General features: G+C 44.9%; 1 protein-coding gene across 1 annotated transcript in view; it reads left to right on the top strand.

Annotated features, from left to right (window-relative positions):
* Positions 1-18,300, top strand: part of phc2a (polyhomeotic homolog 2a (Drosophila)) — a 44,283-nt gene that overhangs the window by 4,130 nt on the left and 21,853 nt on the right. Inside the window, 2 exon segments of the mRNA XM_049018456.1 lie at positions 11,046-11,263; positions 16,524-16,682. Of these exon segments, the coding sequence (XP_048874413.1) occupies positions 11,105-11,263; positions 16,524-16,682 (318 nt within the window). The 5' untranslated portion in view covers positions 11,046-11,104.

Raw genomic sequence — 18,300 nt, forward strand, 5'->3', positions numbered from 1 at the left:
ATAAATTTGGTGGACTTCAGCAGGACAAAAAGTTGTCTTTCCTGCACAATCTTTTTCTGAATAAAATTCTTGTGTGCCCGTACCTGGGAGTGTGCAGAATCATTTTCAGGTCGTCTTAGTTCAGTGATTCGTTCCGAGCTGGAAGCCTACAGAGAGACGGACCAATTTGTTATCGTGAGTTCATCTGCATGCACAACATGTCGACGGCACTGCTTACAGTCGCTGTATCTGAAGGTCGAGTGTGAGAGTACACCAACAAGGCATCTCAGACATCTTCCGCTCCCTCTGCGTGCATGCTTTGTGCACGCGCTACCCTCCTCGCATATAAATGTGTGTTCATGTGGTGGCCAGCAGAGAGATGAGATGATCGTGATAACCAGACATGGAGAGTGGAGTACAATGCTCAGGGCGAATGAGGTTTGCAAGGTGCCAGCAGGGATGAAATATAAAATGTCTGGTATATCCATGGCGCAGTCAAAGATGCATGCTGATGCAGACGTTGAATCTGCATGGCTGCGATACCTCATGGGCCTGGATGGGCCCAGCACAGTGCCAGAAACAGGTATGGACCAGCCCTGCTGATTGCTAAATGGGTGTGGACCAGCCCAGCTAATTGCTAAACTGGTGTGGACTAGCCTTGCTAATTGCTAAACAGGTGTGTACCAGCCCTGCTAATTGCTAAATGGGTATGGATCAGTCCTGCTAATTGCTAAATGGGTGTGGACCAGCCCAGCTAATTGCTAAACTGGTGTGGACTAGCCTTGCTAATTGCTAAACAGGTGTGTACCAGCCCTGCTAATTGCTAAATGGGTATGGATCAGTCCTGCTAATTGCTAAATGGGCGTGGACCAATCATGCTAATTGTTAAACGGGTGTGGACTAGCCCTGCTGATTGCTAAACAGGTGTGTACCAGCCCTGCTAATTGCTAAATGGGTATGGATCAGTCCTGCTAATTGTTAAATGGGCGTGGACCAATCATGCTAATTGTTAAACGGGTATGGATCAGTTCTGCTAATTGCTTATTGGGTATGGATCAGTCCTGCTAATTGCTTATTGGGTATGGACCAGCCCTGCTAATTGCTAAACGGGTATGGATCAGCCCTGCTAATTGCTAAACGGGTATGGATCAGCCCTGCTAATTGCTTCTGTAACAATCTTATGCTCCTCCAGGAGCCAAAGGAACCTCCGACTTGATTTGCCAACATCTCCTGCCGTCCATAAATCAAAACACCTGACACTATGGACTGTGGAAGAAAGGACTATTGCAGCAGCTGGAAGGATGTGACTAATTACCTTTTATAGCCTTTCTTCCATCTAGGACAAAGGGAATAGAATAAGCAAGAATGAAAGCTAGAGCATAAATTATTATGTCCCTATCCAGAGTCTTGGGGGGGGGGGGGGTACCGGTACTCAGAGGGGCTGACTAACAAACTGCTGTTATTAATTTGATCAAAAATGTGACAAAATGCTTAAGATATATTGCAGGACTAAAAACATTAAACACACTGCACTGGCTTTTAGTGTGAAATACAAGCTAAATGGTATGTGTCCCATAAAGTCCATGTGTCTTACATATGTCTCACGGTCCACAGCAGGGCCACGAAAAGCCTGGAGTCTATCTCAGGCAGCACATGGCAGGGCGCAGTGACACACACTCAAGCGCTGTGATGAACTTGGAGACACCAGGTCACCAAAATCACAAATTCAATGTGAGCACAGAGAAAGAAGTCAAACTCCACACGTACACAGAACCGGGGGAGGGAAGTGAACCCAGACCCCTGCTGGTGGGATGCCACAGGGCTGCCCTGTGAGCCACTATGCCCCCCCCTCAAAGTGCATACATAAGACATGAATCAATAAAATAAGAACACATCTTTGGGGATGTAAACAGTGTGGGCGCAGTTAGCATGAGGATGGATTTGCAGTTTGTTCTGTCCCAACACCAGCACAGCGATGCTGGAAAAACATCAGGGACCTATTTTTTCTTATTAAAAAAGCCTCCTTGGCTCCAGGTTGATACACTGCAGGAAAAGCGAGTGTGCATTAGTGACGCGGTGGAGGGGCTGGTGATTCCGTGGGTCCCCTTCCTGCAGCTGTAGTCCTGCTTCTGCTTTGATCTCCTCTAACTACAGCTGACTTTCTGGCGCCATTGTTCCGGATGACAGAGGGCAGTGAACGCGAATCACGGGAGAAGACTTATGAGGCGTCTGCCTGTTCGCGCATTTTCTCTGATGCCCCAGTGTGCCCACTGACATGCCAACGCCGGCTCACCAAAGACGTCTGCATGCTGGAAAAGGGCGCTTTTCAAAAGGATGCTGAACTGGACCGTGTCTTGCATCCTTCAGCCAGGTTATGCTGAATCTCCTCTGTAAACATTCACCAATATAACTGACTGTCCTTTTGACTTTGTGTTCCTCAAGCCGCTCTCCTGTCTGAAGCAGGGCTTGCATTCAGTCTAACTCTACAAGGACGCAAAAGCTCTAGATGGCTCATCAGTTTGAAACAGTTGTTCCACTGGACTTCCTCACTAGAGGAAGAAAAATGGGTAGGAAATGGGGTTTGAGCACGCTCAGTAAACCCTCTGTCACTTGGGTAGGGTTTCTGCTGTGTCTCCAGTGTTCTCGGTTCACTCATCGACCTCCGCAGCCTAAGCCACATGTGCTGGGTTGTCACCGCATGGACAGCCTCCCGCACGATATTCTTCTTTGACTGCCGGGCGGAAACCGAAAAGGGGTGGGGTGGGGTGGGGTGGGGGGGGCCGCGCGACAGCCTCACGCCTTCTCCGTTTGGATGGCAGCCAGCGGCTGTAACATGCCCCAGTGTGGGTCTCTTTGTGCCGGATCGCCAAACCACTGCAAACGACTTTATTAAGAGTCAGGCGGAGATCGCTCATGCAGCCATGCAGGAGTATCGTGCGCAAATGTACTAAGAACCGGAGACGGTTCACTCTCCACCAGACTAGAGTCACTAACCTGGGTCGGGGGAGGCATCAAAGATAAGAACATAAGAAGCTTTAGAATTAACAATTTGGTGCTGGAAAAAAAACATTCTACCATTATGCATGCAATTTAGGCTTCCTAAAGTGGGATCACGAAGGACGGCTTGTTATCAAAGCTTTCCTGTGTTCCTGACGCTCACCATCACCCCAGATCAGGTGCCGTCCGGAAGTCGGAGTGGCATGCAGGAGTGGGTGTGCTGCTCTGTACTCCCCCAAGCACACGCCACCTTACTCCGCTCCGTCTCAGCAGGGACCTATTCTCCCCCAGGGTGCGCCTCCTCCCGTTTTAACACACAGGAGTAATCCTATTCAGGCGCCCTGAAACAAATAGGCCTGCCTTTTGATGTCATTCTGCTCACTTTCCGCTCACAGCCATTGTCGGTCAGCTGTGACGTTTTTTCTGCATGCACTGCAGATCGGCCGTGATGTCATTGGTCTTTTCGGGTGAGGAACTTGCAGGAGATGGTGTGTGACTCGCCTGTATATGCATTTTCAATAGGCCCCACCAATGCAGTATTACCCAGGCGGACGGCTAATATTCGATTGTTTCATATGGCTAGTCAGAATAACAGTGCATGCTGTTTTGATGCATGTACCAGTGATGCTGATGAAGTCTTTGTTTTGTCATGAGAGCCTCAAAGGAAGAGACCAGTTCAGGAAGTTTAACATCTGACCTCATAAACATCTTACGTGCCAAGGGTTTACATTTACGCAAATTCCGTTTCATATGCAAACTCTTAAGAGTATGTCCTTGCTGGATATATTCTATATTTAGCTACAGTGTGACTTTTTGCTTATTTATATAGCTAATGTTTTACCATTAAGGTTAAGGACTTTTCTTCAGCAAGGACATTACAGCCAAATGTGGAGCCAATTTCATTACAGCCCTCTTCCCTTCCCGTGACGCCGAATGCTCTACGTAATATTCTGGGTACCGTTCAGGATATTTCACAACGTTTTCTCATTTCTTCATTCCTGTGCATAAACTGATACTACGATGGTACGCCATCCTTCCCTGTACTAGACAAACTATTTCGGAAGCTGGATCAATAAGTGCTGTTCCTCCATGTTTAGTTTAATCGTGATAAATGGCTTTATGCCCCCCCCCCCCCCCAAGAACGTGTGAGAAATCATAATTAAAAACACTGGTATCCACTGGAGTTGTGGGGACAGGAGGTATTTGTCAGTTGACGCAAGCAAAAGAGCAGCAGGATAAATGTGGTGAAGGAGGTGGAGTGAGTATGGGTGTGTTAGCCTGTCATTTATTTCAAATTGAAATGTAAAATAAGTTCAAAAAAGACTGATCGTTTTTCTTTACCGCACTGATTCATATTCATATCAAAGACACCAATTTCAAGAATGCAAGGCTCCACGTTACAGTGTGTAAAGTTCACTGGCAGGAGAAAGCACTCATACGCACATGTAACTTCTTCAGATCTCAAGACGCAGTACAGTAGCAAACAAAGAAGTGACACAGCACAGTGTAACACAAAAACAGCAAAATGGCAACAAAACCGTGTACAGTGGGAACCGAAAACACAGCAGTGCTGTATCACTGGAGTCACCGGAGTTTATTTTTAAAAAGTTTTGAAAGCTTGGTAACTCTTCTGTGTGATAGATTCTCGATTGCTCTTCAGCATTTCTCAAAGAACATTTAACATTAGCAAGTGATATCCCCACACCATAATGTCACTTCTGCACAGCAGAACATAATTTCTCATCACTTCACGCAAATTTCCAAAAGTTTTAATACAGGTATGCAAATTGTTTTGTACAATTGTCATCATTTGGCACAGTTTTCAGGTGCTTTAGTCTTGTTGGTCGAAATAGATTACGTAGTTTCCCACTGTAATAATTTTACACCCAAAACTGTATATGTATGTGATCACTGCGTTTGTCACCACATGCAAAACCAAACTGTCAAAATGATTTAAAAATATATTCCATAAATATATTCCAAGTGGCACAGCATTGTTGTGTTTCAGGACATGATTTTGTTGCCATTTTCCAGTTTTTGTTTCTTACACTGCTTGGAACGTTTAAACTCGTGTCTTTAACATGAATAAGTATCATTTTTCTTTACCACACTGATAAGTCAGTGAGAAAATGGGATCCAACAATCATTCAGCATTGCGGAGCTCAGGAGCGTAGTGACTCTGACTTACTGACAATATATCTAAGCACTGTACTTTTCATTTTGGTGGCACTGACTGATTCATTGGTGGAATGATTTGCTTTTGAAACCTCAGTTAATTGCTTTGGGTGAGTTACAGGCTTTTGCAGCTAAACCATAGTGTTCTGTAATGTGATTAAAATGGTACAAAGAACATGAGAAGCACCTGTCGTCTGCCGCCGGGACACAGTGCAGCCGTAGAGCGGGGGGCTGGAGGACAACAGAGCTACTAAAGCCGATTGGAAAATAGTGCTGCCATTTGCACTAACCCATTAACTACAGCGTTTAACGCCTTAACAATTGATTAAAGCTTCCCTAATTATACATTAACTGGCACTATGCGAGGGTCCCCAGACCTGAATTCAGAATGACACGCGTTTCCTTCTGTCGTATAGAGGAATAGCCAGTGCCCTGTGTGCACTCACTGCCTCCACGGGGCCTTTGTACCCTCCTCTGGATTAAAGGGCTGGTTTCGACCCCTGTAGCTTTAGAGACGGGAGTTAATGTGCCGCGAAAGGCCTTGTCTACAGCACCCACTGCACACGATCCGTTTTACAGCAGGGCCGCGGCGTAAAAGATGCAAAAAGTATATGGTCCGAAACGTCACCCACATTATATTTAACTCCAGTGCTATCCATGAGGCACGCTGAAAAACGACAGTCATATGTAAGATTATTTATGAACAACTGTGAGGCTGATGCTGATTCTGCATCCAGTATTTTCGTATCGTTCTTACACTTTTGGGACATGAGGTGCAACGCAGAAGCCTTCAGCGTGTACATGCATGCTCTGGGTGGGAAGTGACTCAAGTGAGCAGGATGGGAGGGAGAAGCAGGAATAAGAGACAGAGGTTCTCCTGGTGCGAGGCCTACAGGAGGAAGCTACGGCAGAGATCTGCCTTCTCCTGCTACTCGCGTTGAGTCAGGGGTGCCGAGACCGGCACTGCAGGACGTAGGTGTGATAATGGATATCCTGCGACCAAAAGTTACGCTGTGAGAAGAGAGCGTGTTGTTTTTGCAGAAGGGCCACTGCTGCAGCTGTAAAGGGGACTGGGTTTGGTGTATTGGGCAGACAGCTGTCACACAAACAGAGCTGCAGCTTCCTGTTACCCTGAGGTACTCTGCAGTTCCTGATTAAACGGGTTAAGAGGGGTGGCAGGTTTGGTCAGTTGGCTCGAGTGAGATTTTCAATTCAAGACGAGTCTGCACACGCATCCACATATATGTAAGAGTTTTATTACCTTGTAAATAGTCTATATGGTTTGCAAACTACCTGAACGCTTTTAATGTAACTATTTTTAGGTTGATAATGGAATAATTTAGATTTGCCATAAGACTGCTTGTGTGAGCCTGAGAGCCTGAACGTGTGAGTGTCACAACTGCTGCGTGAGAGCTGGCAATCCTGGGATAATGAAGGGTCCAGTGTTTTTTTAACCAATGATTTTTGCTTTATTGGTAATTAGTATGATTGTTTATTTCATCCACCAGCCAATGAATCAATATACTCATTCATTTGTTGGTTAATGAAAGAGTACTGAAGAGTATAGAAAGTATGATCTGAGTATTGTGCCCTGTGGAAGACAACTCCAATAGTATCTCTGACAACACTGTGTCAGCCCTTGCAATGTTACACTGAACAATCAGGATCATCAGGAGTATTATTTTAAGTTTATTTCCGATATTTTAAGCAATAACAGTTTGCACAGAATGCTTTCCTAGGGGATTTGCAGTATCGGTGCCCTGCTCACGGCTGTACTACTGCAGATGGACTTTATTGTTTGAGTGACACCATTAGATAGCAGACTGACAAGAGATGGAGGCCCAAACTTTACTAAGAACTCACACAGAAGTTATCTTCTTGCTCTCTTCTCCGTCGTATTTTATCGCGGTACGGGAGACGGGCCACTCTGTCACGAGGGAGGAGTCGTCATTCGCTCGCTAACGGCAACATCTATTCCGTGCAGCATCTATGTAGAAATTCTGAGTGGATGTTTAGGACACTGGGATCCTGTTGATAACCTGTTGACTTTAATGAAAGGGCCTGGTTATGCCATGAAGATCGCCGAGGTCTTTCTGCTTGCTTACCCGTCACATTCCACGACATGCGGCCGCAGGATGACCGCATTGCCAAAGTGTGGCCTGCATGCCGCTGTTATAGCTCAGGCTGCATGGGACGCTGGTCGGTCATCAAGGATCGATGTCTCGATTCTAACAGTAGGGAACGGGACAGTTGAGGAAGTGACAGTGACTAATCTGCTGGCCTTCTTCCGGAGCTCCTAAGTCCGCACTTTACAGGGTAACAGTTTGCTCAAACTCATAAGGCTAAGGGAGCCAATTAGAAGGTCTGGTATTCCATTTATCCTTAGTACTACGTAGATTCCAACACCATGCGGGAATGTCGGCTCCTCTGCCAGAAGCTGTGCTGACTGGATAGCCCCCCCGCAGCCCCCCACCACCAGGCCCACCCCACCCCAATCCGTCTCGCTCTCCCGCAGGAGGAGGGTGAGGTAATAAATCAGAGCCCATGCCCCAAGGGGCCTTTCACCCTTGTCTACTCATTAATTAGTCTTACGTAGGATCGGTTCAGGTTTTTCGGAGAACTTCATGGAGGGTTCAGTGTTTGCCTCACAGCAGATGGATGAAGGAGTCTTCAGTTAACTGTGAGTCTGTGCTTGTTTGTGAGCTGTGTGTGTGTATGTGTGAGTATGTGTTTTATGTGTGTTTGTGTGTCTGTGTGTGTGTGTATGTGGCTGTGTGTGTGTGTGTATGTGGCTGTGTGTGTCTGTTTGTGTGTCTATATGTGTGTGCGTCTGCGATGGGCTGGCCCCCCATCCAGGGTTGTTCCCTGCCTTGTGCCCATTGCTTCCGGGATAGGCTCCGGACCCCCCGTGACCCAGTAGGATAAGTGTGTTGGAAAATGGATGGATGGATGGATGGATGTGTGTGCGTATGTATGTTTCTGTTTGTGTGTATGTGTGTGTATGTCTGTGCGTGTGTGTGTATGTGTGTGTCTGTTTGTGTGTATGTGTGTGTATGTGTGTGTGTGTGTGTGTGTGTTTGCCCAGGGGAACAGGCACGCTTCCCCTTCACACCACGGCGTGTCCCGTCCATTTGGCTGAGCTGCCGGTGTTGCTGTAGCTGTTGGTGCGTCGGGTGGGTGTGAGACACGTGGCCCAGCCCTTGTCCCCCCCCCTTCATTAACCCCACCCCCATGAGGAGCTACTGAGAGGCTGCCAGAGTAGCCAGCCTTTGAAGCACATTTGTTTAACTGTCCATAGTCGTTTGGAGAGCCAGACGTCTAAGAGCGAAATGGGGACGTGTGTCACAGAGACTGCAGTCTTTGTGCAGAGGGGGAACCAGCAGGCTGCCACAGCTGACTAACTTCCAGTCTGAGTAAGTACAGTTTGTCTGTGTGCTATTTAGCATATATAATTAAATTCAGATTCTGTGATGGCATTCTGTTTCATTGGTGCATTGTATGAGAGCGCAATATTTCAAATTCATGTTCGGTTTAGGAAGTGATGTGAATCATAATTGTTCTACCAGTTCCACTAACTGTTATTCTACTGTTGAAATCAGCATATAAACATATCGTCTGTGAATTTATAGAAATGACACATCCCATGAAAATGCAACTTTCCATGTAAAAACAAAAATCAATCATATCCATATTCCGGGACATAAGTACTGATTTTATAATATATATTTCTGCTTTTCAGTCTTCATTTAATCTTAATCTAACCAGTGAGGCGAAGAGGCTTACTGGAATATCCATCTTAAATTCATTTACATTTTCTCTTTTTAACAGGTGTTTGATGGAAAATTTTGTGACGGTTGGTAGCATTTTTATTCTTCATATTATTTGGTAAACCCAAAATAGAAGGAACTACGCATATTGCTGTGGCTAAACTGAATCTTTATATATTTTGCTTATTGGCACGATGCATTATATTTCTGCTATGGATTAAGCCAACTGAAGTCATGGGCTACGATAGAGGCCTTTGATATATGAACTCGGAAGTATCCAGAAAGACAATCCCCATTGCCCACAGGGTCATAACACATCAAAGGAAGAAGGAGATTTGTCGTGTCTGACATGTGTACTGTCTTGTGCACCTACCAGACTGCACTGTGTTTCTTAGGGGAACGGAAGCTGCTAAAATAGGCTGATATCGTCCTGGGTTCCCGTCCGGAGAAATACTCTGTACCTCAGTGCAAGGCGACTAGGAAGAAAAACACGACCAGCAGAGACCTACATACATCAGTCAGGCCTAATATACATCACTTACAGCACTGATAAAGACAGACAATGTCCTCTGGCAAATGGAGAGTGTTTTATATAATGGGTGCGCTCCTATAAGTTCTTGGTCGATGACTTTCAGATTCAGTTGAATTCCAGGAACTTTGATTTGATTGCACACTTGTGTTCTTCAGTGTAGTTTTTTTGTGAAAGTCTTTAAGTGCCGGAATATGCTGGTGTGACTCCTCGCGCAAGACATATAGTTCATTAATTTTACTGCTGCATGACAAAGGCTTTGGAAGAACAGAGCAATAAGCTTGTTTTGTTCATGGCTATTTCTGTTTTGTTCGTTTTAGAGTTGCGGGTGTAGTGTTAAGCTATCAGTGTAGTTTGTCTCCGTTTCCTCCGAAGAGCCTCTCAGCAGGTCATTTGTCTGTAACCCGATTCTTTCACCTTTCACCTCTTACGGGCAACCTACAAGCACGTGGGTGAGAAGTCAAAGCGGGAGAGAGCGGCTTGCATTTGACATCGCGGGTGTGTTTTATGGAACAAAAGAACTACAGGGAGCACGTTCATTGCACGCCACAGTCTGCCAGTTTTTGGGACGACTCAAATTAAGTTTATTGCGGGGGCAATAATTATAAAGCAGCCTTAAAATTTCAAGGAACTTGAAGGTGTATTATGGATCTGCTGTCATAAAATGGATCATAAAATTCATGAATGATGCATTACGTCTGTTATGAGCTTGTGGTGTATTTATCTGGCCAGAGTACATTTATCCCATAATAACTGAAAACATATGTGTTGAGACTGCATGTCCCGCTTGGTTGCATGAATGTATCTGAGTAATTTGGTTCCCTAGCATAATCCAAAGAAATGGAGTGAGGCAAATCGAAAACTTGCCCAAACAGTGTATCTGTGTATGTGTTTGTCCTGCAATGTACGAGCCTCCCCACTAGGGGTCTCCTGAGCTGTGGGGCCCTGTGGATCTCAGGATAGACTCTGGGCCTCTGTGATTGTGTGTTGGGTATGCAGTTAGACAATAGATGGATGGATCTGAGCAGGGGTGTTGGAAATAGGGGGACGTCCCCCCCCCCCCAGTATTGGCAGACCCCCCCCCTTTCCAAATAAATAAATAAATAGGATCTTCCCTATCTTTCATTACAAATTTGAGCGTTACTGAGGTCGATTCACAGTGCAAGCAGAGCGCGAAGATGGGACATATACCCAATGAAGATGGGACATATACCCAATGAAGATGGGACATATACCCAATGAAGATGGGACATATACCCAATGAAGATGGGACATATACCCAATGAAGATGGCAGTGCTGTATTATCGCTGTATTATATTCATTAGTAAATTTTTTAATGTTTATTGTGAAAATGTACCCTAAACAAGTGTTAGTCTAAAATTATTAAAGATCTTTCTTACATCGTAAATCTTTTCTTGCAATCTGCCTTACAACCTTTCACCATGTGCCCATTGCGTTTTCATGATAATACGCCCCCCCCCCCCTCAAATGTCGAGCTCTTTCTGGTGCCCCTGGATCTGACGATGTTTCGGTGCTGTCCCAGTAAAATAAGGAATCCCAAAATAAAGACCCCCCCCCCTCCGCTCTCTATCTCCAGGTCAAGGTGCACCCGTGTGAAGCGTTGCTGTGACTGGGCGCTTGGAAGGAAGCGTAGGCATGGAGAACGAGCAGAGGGCTGCAGCCGCCGTGGCCAGCAGCGCCGGGACGGGCAATCTGAGCACCAGCACGGCAAGCGGCTCCAGCGCCGCCAGCGGGCGGCCGGTACTGCCACAGATATCTGTCTACAGCGGGATCGCTGACCGGCAGACTGTCCAGGTACATGCGCCCCAGACGATGTTACACTGTTACACTCAGGCTCACATTATCACCATCACAATCGCTGTCTTTACCGTCACGGCCGAGGCTGGGGGAGATTTATGTTCCCACAGCTTGCTCCAGTTGGACACGCCATGACAATCAATTAACAATTGGGACATAAAGAGAATAAATGCAAGATGCACAACAGACAGGCACAGACACAAGATAAATGCAGTGATTTGTGAACATTTAAATAGTGCAGTGCGGGAAATTGACACAGGTACAATACAGACAGCATACATCCATACCTATAGTGCATAATGTGCATCACATGGAATGTGCAATTATAATGTGAAAATAGATTGTCAGGCGTCTGTACTGATGAGAATGTAAATATTGGAACAGTGTAAATGCTGCATTGAGGCTGTGCAGAGGATTATGGGAGCTGGACCTGGCCCCAAATTTACCTTCTCATTGTGACTCGGAGAGAGCAGCTGACAGGGCTGTCAGACCCACACCACACCTTTCTCCTTATGGGAGTTACTGCGCAGTTTGAGACTTTACTGAGGTGGCTTGAAGGTTGATACATGGTTGACTTGCAGTCATGAAAAGGCTGGGCTTGATTGATTCTTGTTTCTTGAAGCACTCTTGTGCTGTTGAGATCTGAATGTTATCTGAAGGCTCTGCTGTGTGGAGCAGAATGAAAAGAATTCCTGATGTAGAAAAGTTCTTTGAAACAAAGGTGTGGGCTTCGCTTTTCTGTCACTGGCAGTGCCTTGAACTTTCGTCAAGTCCTGATTCTTTGTTGACTATCTTATGAATGACGTGTGATATGTTGTGAAGGCTTGGGACCTTGTCCACAATATGAACTGTCAGGACCACTATCTGGAGGTGATATTCAGCAATCAAACACTAATCTGTAGCGTAACTGATCTAATACCACCTTCATTTCCAAGTCAATTATAAGTGAACCAACATGATTTCTGTCTGAATCTACCTAGAAGGAAAGTATAAGATCACAAAACACTCTTCATTTCTGCTTCTGCCAGTGCCCTTTGTACGGCCGTTTAATATCGATATAAACCTTTACTTTTTGTACCTAGAAATTAAATTGCTTGTATAACTAAAATGTTATGACTCAACTTCCAATATAGCGATCATTGGACCAAATTATAACATGCTTTTGAAGAAAAGCATTACATTTTAAAATGATTTAACCTAATATAACATGTACATCCTATGCGAATCCTTCACAACTTTTATAAACCGATCTGTTGAGATTTCTGCGCATTTTTAATATTCAAAGACCGTTTCAGAATCTCAGCGAGCACGTCACTCTGCTGCCACCCTTCGGTCAATTAGAGAAACGCACGGATCCCCCAGGAACCCACTAAGCCACTATGTTCAGTTACATTCCAAGATCATTCCAGAAGAAATATTTTAGGTTTAATTATCACAGCTTATACAATATTTTATGTTTTTAAATGACAGAAAATTTCACAAAAATGTATCCGGATAATAATAATATCAAGTAACCTGCCAAGCACCTCAGTTACCTTCAGTTCGGTCTTCATTATTCTGGTTTTAAAAATATTCAGGACCACTTAAAAGAATAAGGTAAAGTCACTTCATAGTAAAAGTTTCGCACTTCATTTGGCTAGCACTTAAACAGTTTTAAACTGGACTGAAATAAAAATGGTTAATCTCGTTGCACAAACAATAGTATTGCTCTTTTGTGCACAAGGCCTGACCCCTTCCTTGAACCTTGCTCTACTAATCTGGGAACATTAGCCTGTCGTCACAGTGGTTTCCCACCTTAAAGAATAAAACCTGCCCCCACTTGCCGGCTGATGGCAGGTCCGTAGATATATCCGGAAAGGTTCTCGGTGGCCGAATCACACACCCAAAACCAACATCAGAAATACACAGAAGGACTGATTTGCAGGGTGGTACCTGCTAAAACGCACCCAGGGTAGTGTGTACTGTTGCACAGTCTGATGTACTGCACTGCTGAGCTGAAACTCATAACCCAAGACGTTCACTCGCTAGTTTACTCGATCTAGTGATACGACAATAAAAGTGGCAAAACTGCACGTTATTCTGGAAAGATAAGAGTGGAGGTACTGACACATCAACCGAACGCTTATACTTCACACCCCAGACTGCAGCGCCCACCTGCTCCCTCCTGCCGCTTCTTTCAGACTTGCCCCATTGTTCTTGGTTGCTTTTTGTTATTATTTTACTCTTTTTTTCTGGGAGTTACTCGTCTTGTCCAATGCAGTGACTAGCGCCAGATTAAATATGCTCTCGAGAACATCCCAGGAATTTCACACACAGAATGAATTCACTCCCAAGCCACCTCATGATGAATTACAATGCGGAGGCAGCTCCGGCCGCGACGGTATTTGTGTGTCTTTCTCAAAAAGCGGTGAGAATATGTAACGAGGTAACGCAGATTCAGCTTTACCTTTATCAGGGTCGGGTTATGTCACATTTCAGCCTCCTGCTTTGACAGATCCGAAGGCTGAAATGTTGAGAAGCGGCCAGCACGCTGTCAAAACGGAGGCGCAGACAAAGACGCTCTTGAATGTGGGCGTCAATCACGTGAAAAATGCAGCCTCACGGATGGGAGGCAGGAATCTTGGGAATGGGCACAGCCGGGTCCCGGGGTCGCAGGTTAGCCCTTTACCCGGCGTATGAAAGGCGAAAGCGCATGCAGCGCTTCAGTGAAAAGATGATGAAAACGAGTGGGCGGGGCAACGGAGCTTCGGCACAGCCATTGGTTAAGAGGAAGAGTGGGGCGTGTATTTCACGTTATGACTTAGAGGCGTACTTGCAGAATCACGGGGATACCGCGCAATGCAAGGATAATTTTCATGATTCTGCCTTTAACATCGTAATTCAGGAAAAAGGTTCCTCTGTTGCCGGATTAACATCAGAGTAAAAAGCCAGGCACTGCGCTACATCGGAAGGACACACGTTAGATTCGTTATTTTTTCCTTCTCCATCCTTTGAAGCACTCGCCGTTCCTGGTGAAGTTATCAGACTTGGTATGTGAACAGTTTACTTTGCTTAATGTATTGTAATGTTTATGTATTTGTGTAATTGTTTTGGAGGAATGAACCACTGTCTAGTGAGAGTTGCAAAGCCTCTTTGTAATCAGATCAGAATCTTTATTGGCGCAAATCCAATGTCGGCAGAAATTAGTGCTATAACACATGATTATGAATGATTATGAATACAGCGCACTAAGTCCGTATTACGTTATTTAGCATGGTAGACGCAGGATTTACATGAACTTTCAGTCTGCTGGAAGCTCAAATCAGGAAATCTGGTCTTGTTACGTATTATTACTGTTTATATTGCTATATTGTAATGCAAATGAATTCCACTGTATGACTAGATGAATTAATATTCGTAATGTATTCTTCCCACTTCTAAATGTTTATCCAGTACAGGGTTATGGGGATTTACAGAAGTACTAAAATTGGAATTATATAATTATAGTGCATTTTAATTCTGGTCATCACATTATTATCCAATATCACATTAGATACATTATAACCGCATAATATTTAATCTGTTCGTTTGTTTTGTCATACAAACTTAAAATACAAGCACTTTTTTCTTGGCTGCAAAAAAGGACACCATGAATGCATATTTGTTGGTAAAAATTTTATTTTAAAAACATTGCTAGATAGTTGATTTTTGTAAAACTGATAGTGCTCGTGTTGTACTTAAATAGCTGAAAATGGTGTATGTGGTCTAGTGGTAAATGGCATGATAGATGTGCTACACCGATGAAATGCATTTCTTTGTAATTTAAGTCTTTATTAAATGAGCACATCATTCCAGGTACATGGCAGCGTGTCCCGGTATACGGCGGCACACAGCAGTATACACTCATCATGCAGTGTTTTAGAAAACAGAAAGTCTGGCAGATTTGTCAACAAATATTTCTGAAGAAACAAAATCACACATGCAAAAAAAAATCAAACAAACAGATAAATAACGGCCCCCCCAATGGCAACATGGACACCTGTCTGAGGCGCATGAAGATTTCTTTCATATAGATAGCGAGTACAGTTTGACTGATCACCTTCCGGATCTATAAGAGAACATAAGCCATCGGTAATTTGGAAAGAAGGTGCCTGTATGCGTAGCCCCCACTCAGACCATTTCTCACCAGTGGATGGGATGAAACGGCGGCTCTTTGGAAGGCTTCAAGTCAGAGAGAGTCCTGTTGTTCTGAGGTGAGGGTTCGCGTTTCCAAAGCCCATCTCTTTTGTTGTCCCATGAATATCAGGGCACATGTGAAGAACTACTCCGTCCGGGGTCTGGGCTTGCGTTGAGTGGGGGATTGTGGCTTGGGGTGGGGGGGTGCCTTCTGACCTGGGATCTGTTGAGGATTCATTGTTCTGCCCAGGGACTTGCCGATGCCGCTTAATGACAGATCCCGTCCAGCAATGTACATTTTGACACTTCTGTTGATGGCTGGATGATTGATTATGGGGCAAGAACAGAAAAGGATTGAATGACAGAGATTGTTACATTTGCCTTCTGTTGGAAAAGAGATGCTAAAGTTCCCTTTTTGCTGAGCCTGGTTATTGTCTGAGTAACTATGTTTGTATATTGTTCTGTGGTCTAGGAGGCTGATGTAAATTTGTTTTGATTTAGGTCCTTAAATATGATGTCTTATACACAATAAAATATTTTGGTTGCTGATTGCTGTAGCTTTCCCCCCTTATGACATGGAACTTGGTACAAACACAAAGGAAGCGTAAACATATGGCAACGCAAAGCTCAGGCGGGCTGTGGTCTGCTGATGTATCAGGTCAAGATTTCGTGTACGTATCATAAAGGTCAGGATTTCCAAACTCAGCAGATATCAGTACGAGCATAAATTCTTGTGAACATTTGTACACAGCCACTGCTGTATCTTCCCTGATTGTAATTTAAGATCAAGTGAACCCATTACCTGGTTTGTAAAGAAGTGTTTCTCAATCCGGTCCTTGGGGACTCCCAGCGAGTCCACGTTTTTGCTCCCTCTCGTCTCCTGGGAGGGAGCAAAAACGTGGGCTGCCAGGAAATTCCCGAGGACCGGATTGAGAAATACTGCTGTGGAGTGTTCATTCCTCATTGGTGGTTGGTTAAGTTCCACAAGTACAGGGAGCTTTGCCGATCATCCGAAGTTTGGACCATAGATCATGAGATCACACAGTTGGTTCTGTTGTGTTTGATCTTACTGTGATGCTCTAACTGAAATCTCTCTCTGCAGGTGATCCAGCAGGCCCTGCACCGGCAGCCCAGCACAGCTGCGCAGTACCTTCAGCAGATGTATGCAGCCCAGCAGCAGCACCTCATGCTGCAGACCGCCGCCCTCCAGCAGCAGCACCTGAGCAGTGCGCAGTTGCAGAGCCTGGCAGCCGTGCAGCAGGCAAGTGCCACCGCAGCCAGATGTCACAGAGATCATATGTGTTTATTGCGATTGAGGCTTTAACTGTGTGCAGGCCAGGCCATCACAGGGTGCATGCTCGCAAACGCACCATCACACGCTACAGGCAGCCAAGGTCCAACCACACATGACACTACCGTAACCAAAGGTTCTCATCCATCTGTCTGGCTTTAGAAAACAATCAGCAATCCAAAAAAACTATTGCCAAGGGAGTTTTAATGAAGATATTTATATTTGCTGCTTTGGTCATAAGACAAAAGCATATATTTCATAACGAAATAGTTTTTAATTGTTTATATATTTTATTCTCTTTATTTTTTCCCTGGGAGGTGGAAATAACACAAATGACGTGGTTATTTAGAACATAGTGAAAATAAGAAATAATATGCTATCCAGAGTGCCTGCTATCTCCTATCACGTGCTTCCTGCAGTCCTGCACCGCAGATGATACATACGTCTCAGTGTGTATATGTACTGTTTTCCTTCAGCTCAGTCGGATGTTTCTCATGCAAAGAGACGCGTCTTTCTTCATTCGGGTTTCTGACATCTGTCGCCGTCAGCGTCACGTGCCTGAATAGCTTCTCAGACTGATGTGCCTCGGTCTTCACAAAGCTCTCTGTCTTAACTTTGGAGAAAGGATCCTTTGAAACAAGAGAAGGGCTTTAAAGTGTATCAATCACATGCTGGGAATATCTAGTAGCTAGACGGACACGCCGCGTCTTACACCGGAATCACGTGTAAGGTTTGGCCATCTCACCTTGGCTTAGACTTGCAAATACTTTTCAGACAAATTCACCTGAGGTGCAAAGAATGATGGGAATTGAAGTATTAACTATTAAAATGAAAAACAAGGAACTAAGTTGGAGTAATTACATCATTCATTGAAAATCCAATATATGATTTTTGCTGTCAATTTCAGTAAAGCTCATAAGGTAAAACATCCATCCATCCATCGTTTAACTGCTCTATCCAGTACACGGCTATGGGGGGGGGGGGGTTCCTGTAGCATATCCCAGGAAGAAAGGGGGGGAGACCCATAATGGGATGTCAGTCCTCCATAAGGCAATAAACAGAATCATTTAATTAAATAAATTATAAATATGAAGCACTCAATAAGTACTCTAACTGAATTTAAAGCTTCTAATTTTAAGTAAATCTTATCCTGAAAAACAGCTTCTAATGTGGTGACAGTCTTCCTTTGTATTCTGACGTTTCCATTTAGTGTGGAGCAGACCTGCGTGAAACCCGAGCGAGCCCCTGCTCACAGGAAGTCTCCAGCCCCCGAGTCGGTGTCCGCACTCTCTGTGTAGGGCTTCTGCACGTCACAGTGATTAATGTCATTCTACCGGGGGCCAACCCAACCTGTCACACTGTGATTAAGAATAGCCCTCAAATTACTGCCGCAAAGGCCTCCGCATGGGGCAGGAGGGAGGAAGTGTTTGTTCTCCAGTGTGTAAATACACTGCGTAGCGGCGAAAACGCCACGTTGTGGTGCCACATGGAGCACATTACTCTGCAGACACGTCGCATTCCGCGGGGCTCTGCGTTACTGACTGGCCCTCCAGGCTCATTCCTCACTGCCATCTGGGGGAGATGAAGG

This window comes from Brienomyrus brachyistius, chromosome 6, assembly GCF_023856365.1.
Source record: "Brienomyrus brachyistius isolate T26 chromosome 6, BBRACH_0.4, whole genome shotgun sequence".
NCBI classification, from domain to species: Eukaryota; Metazoa; Chordata; class Actinopteri; order Osteoglossiformes; family Mormyridae; genus Brienomyrus; species Brienomyrus brachyistius.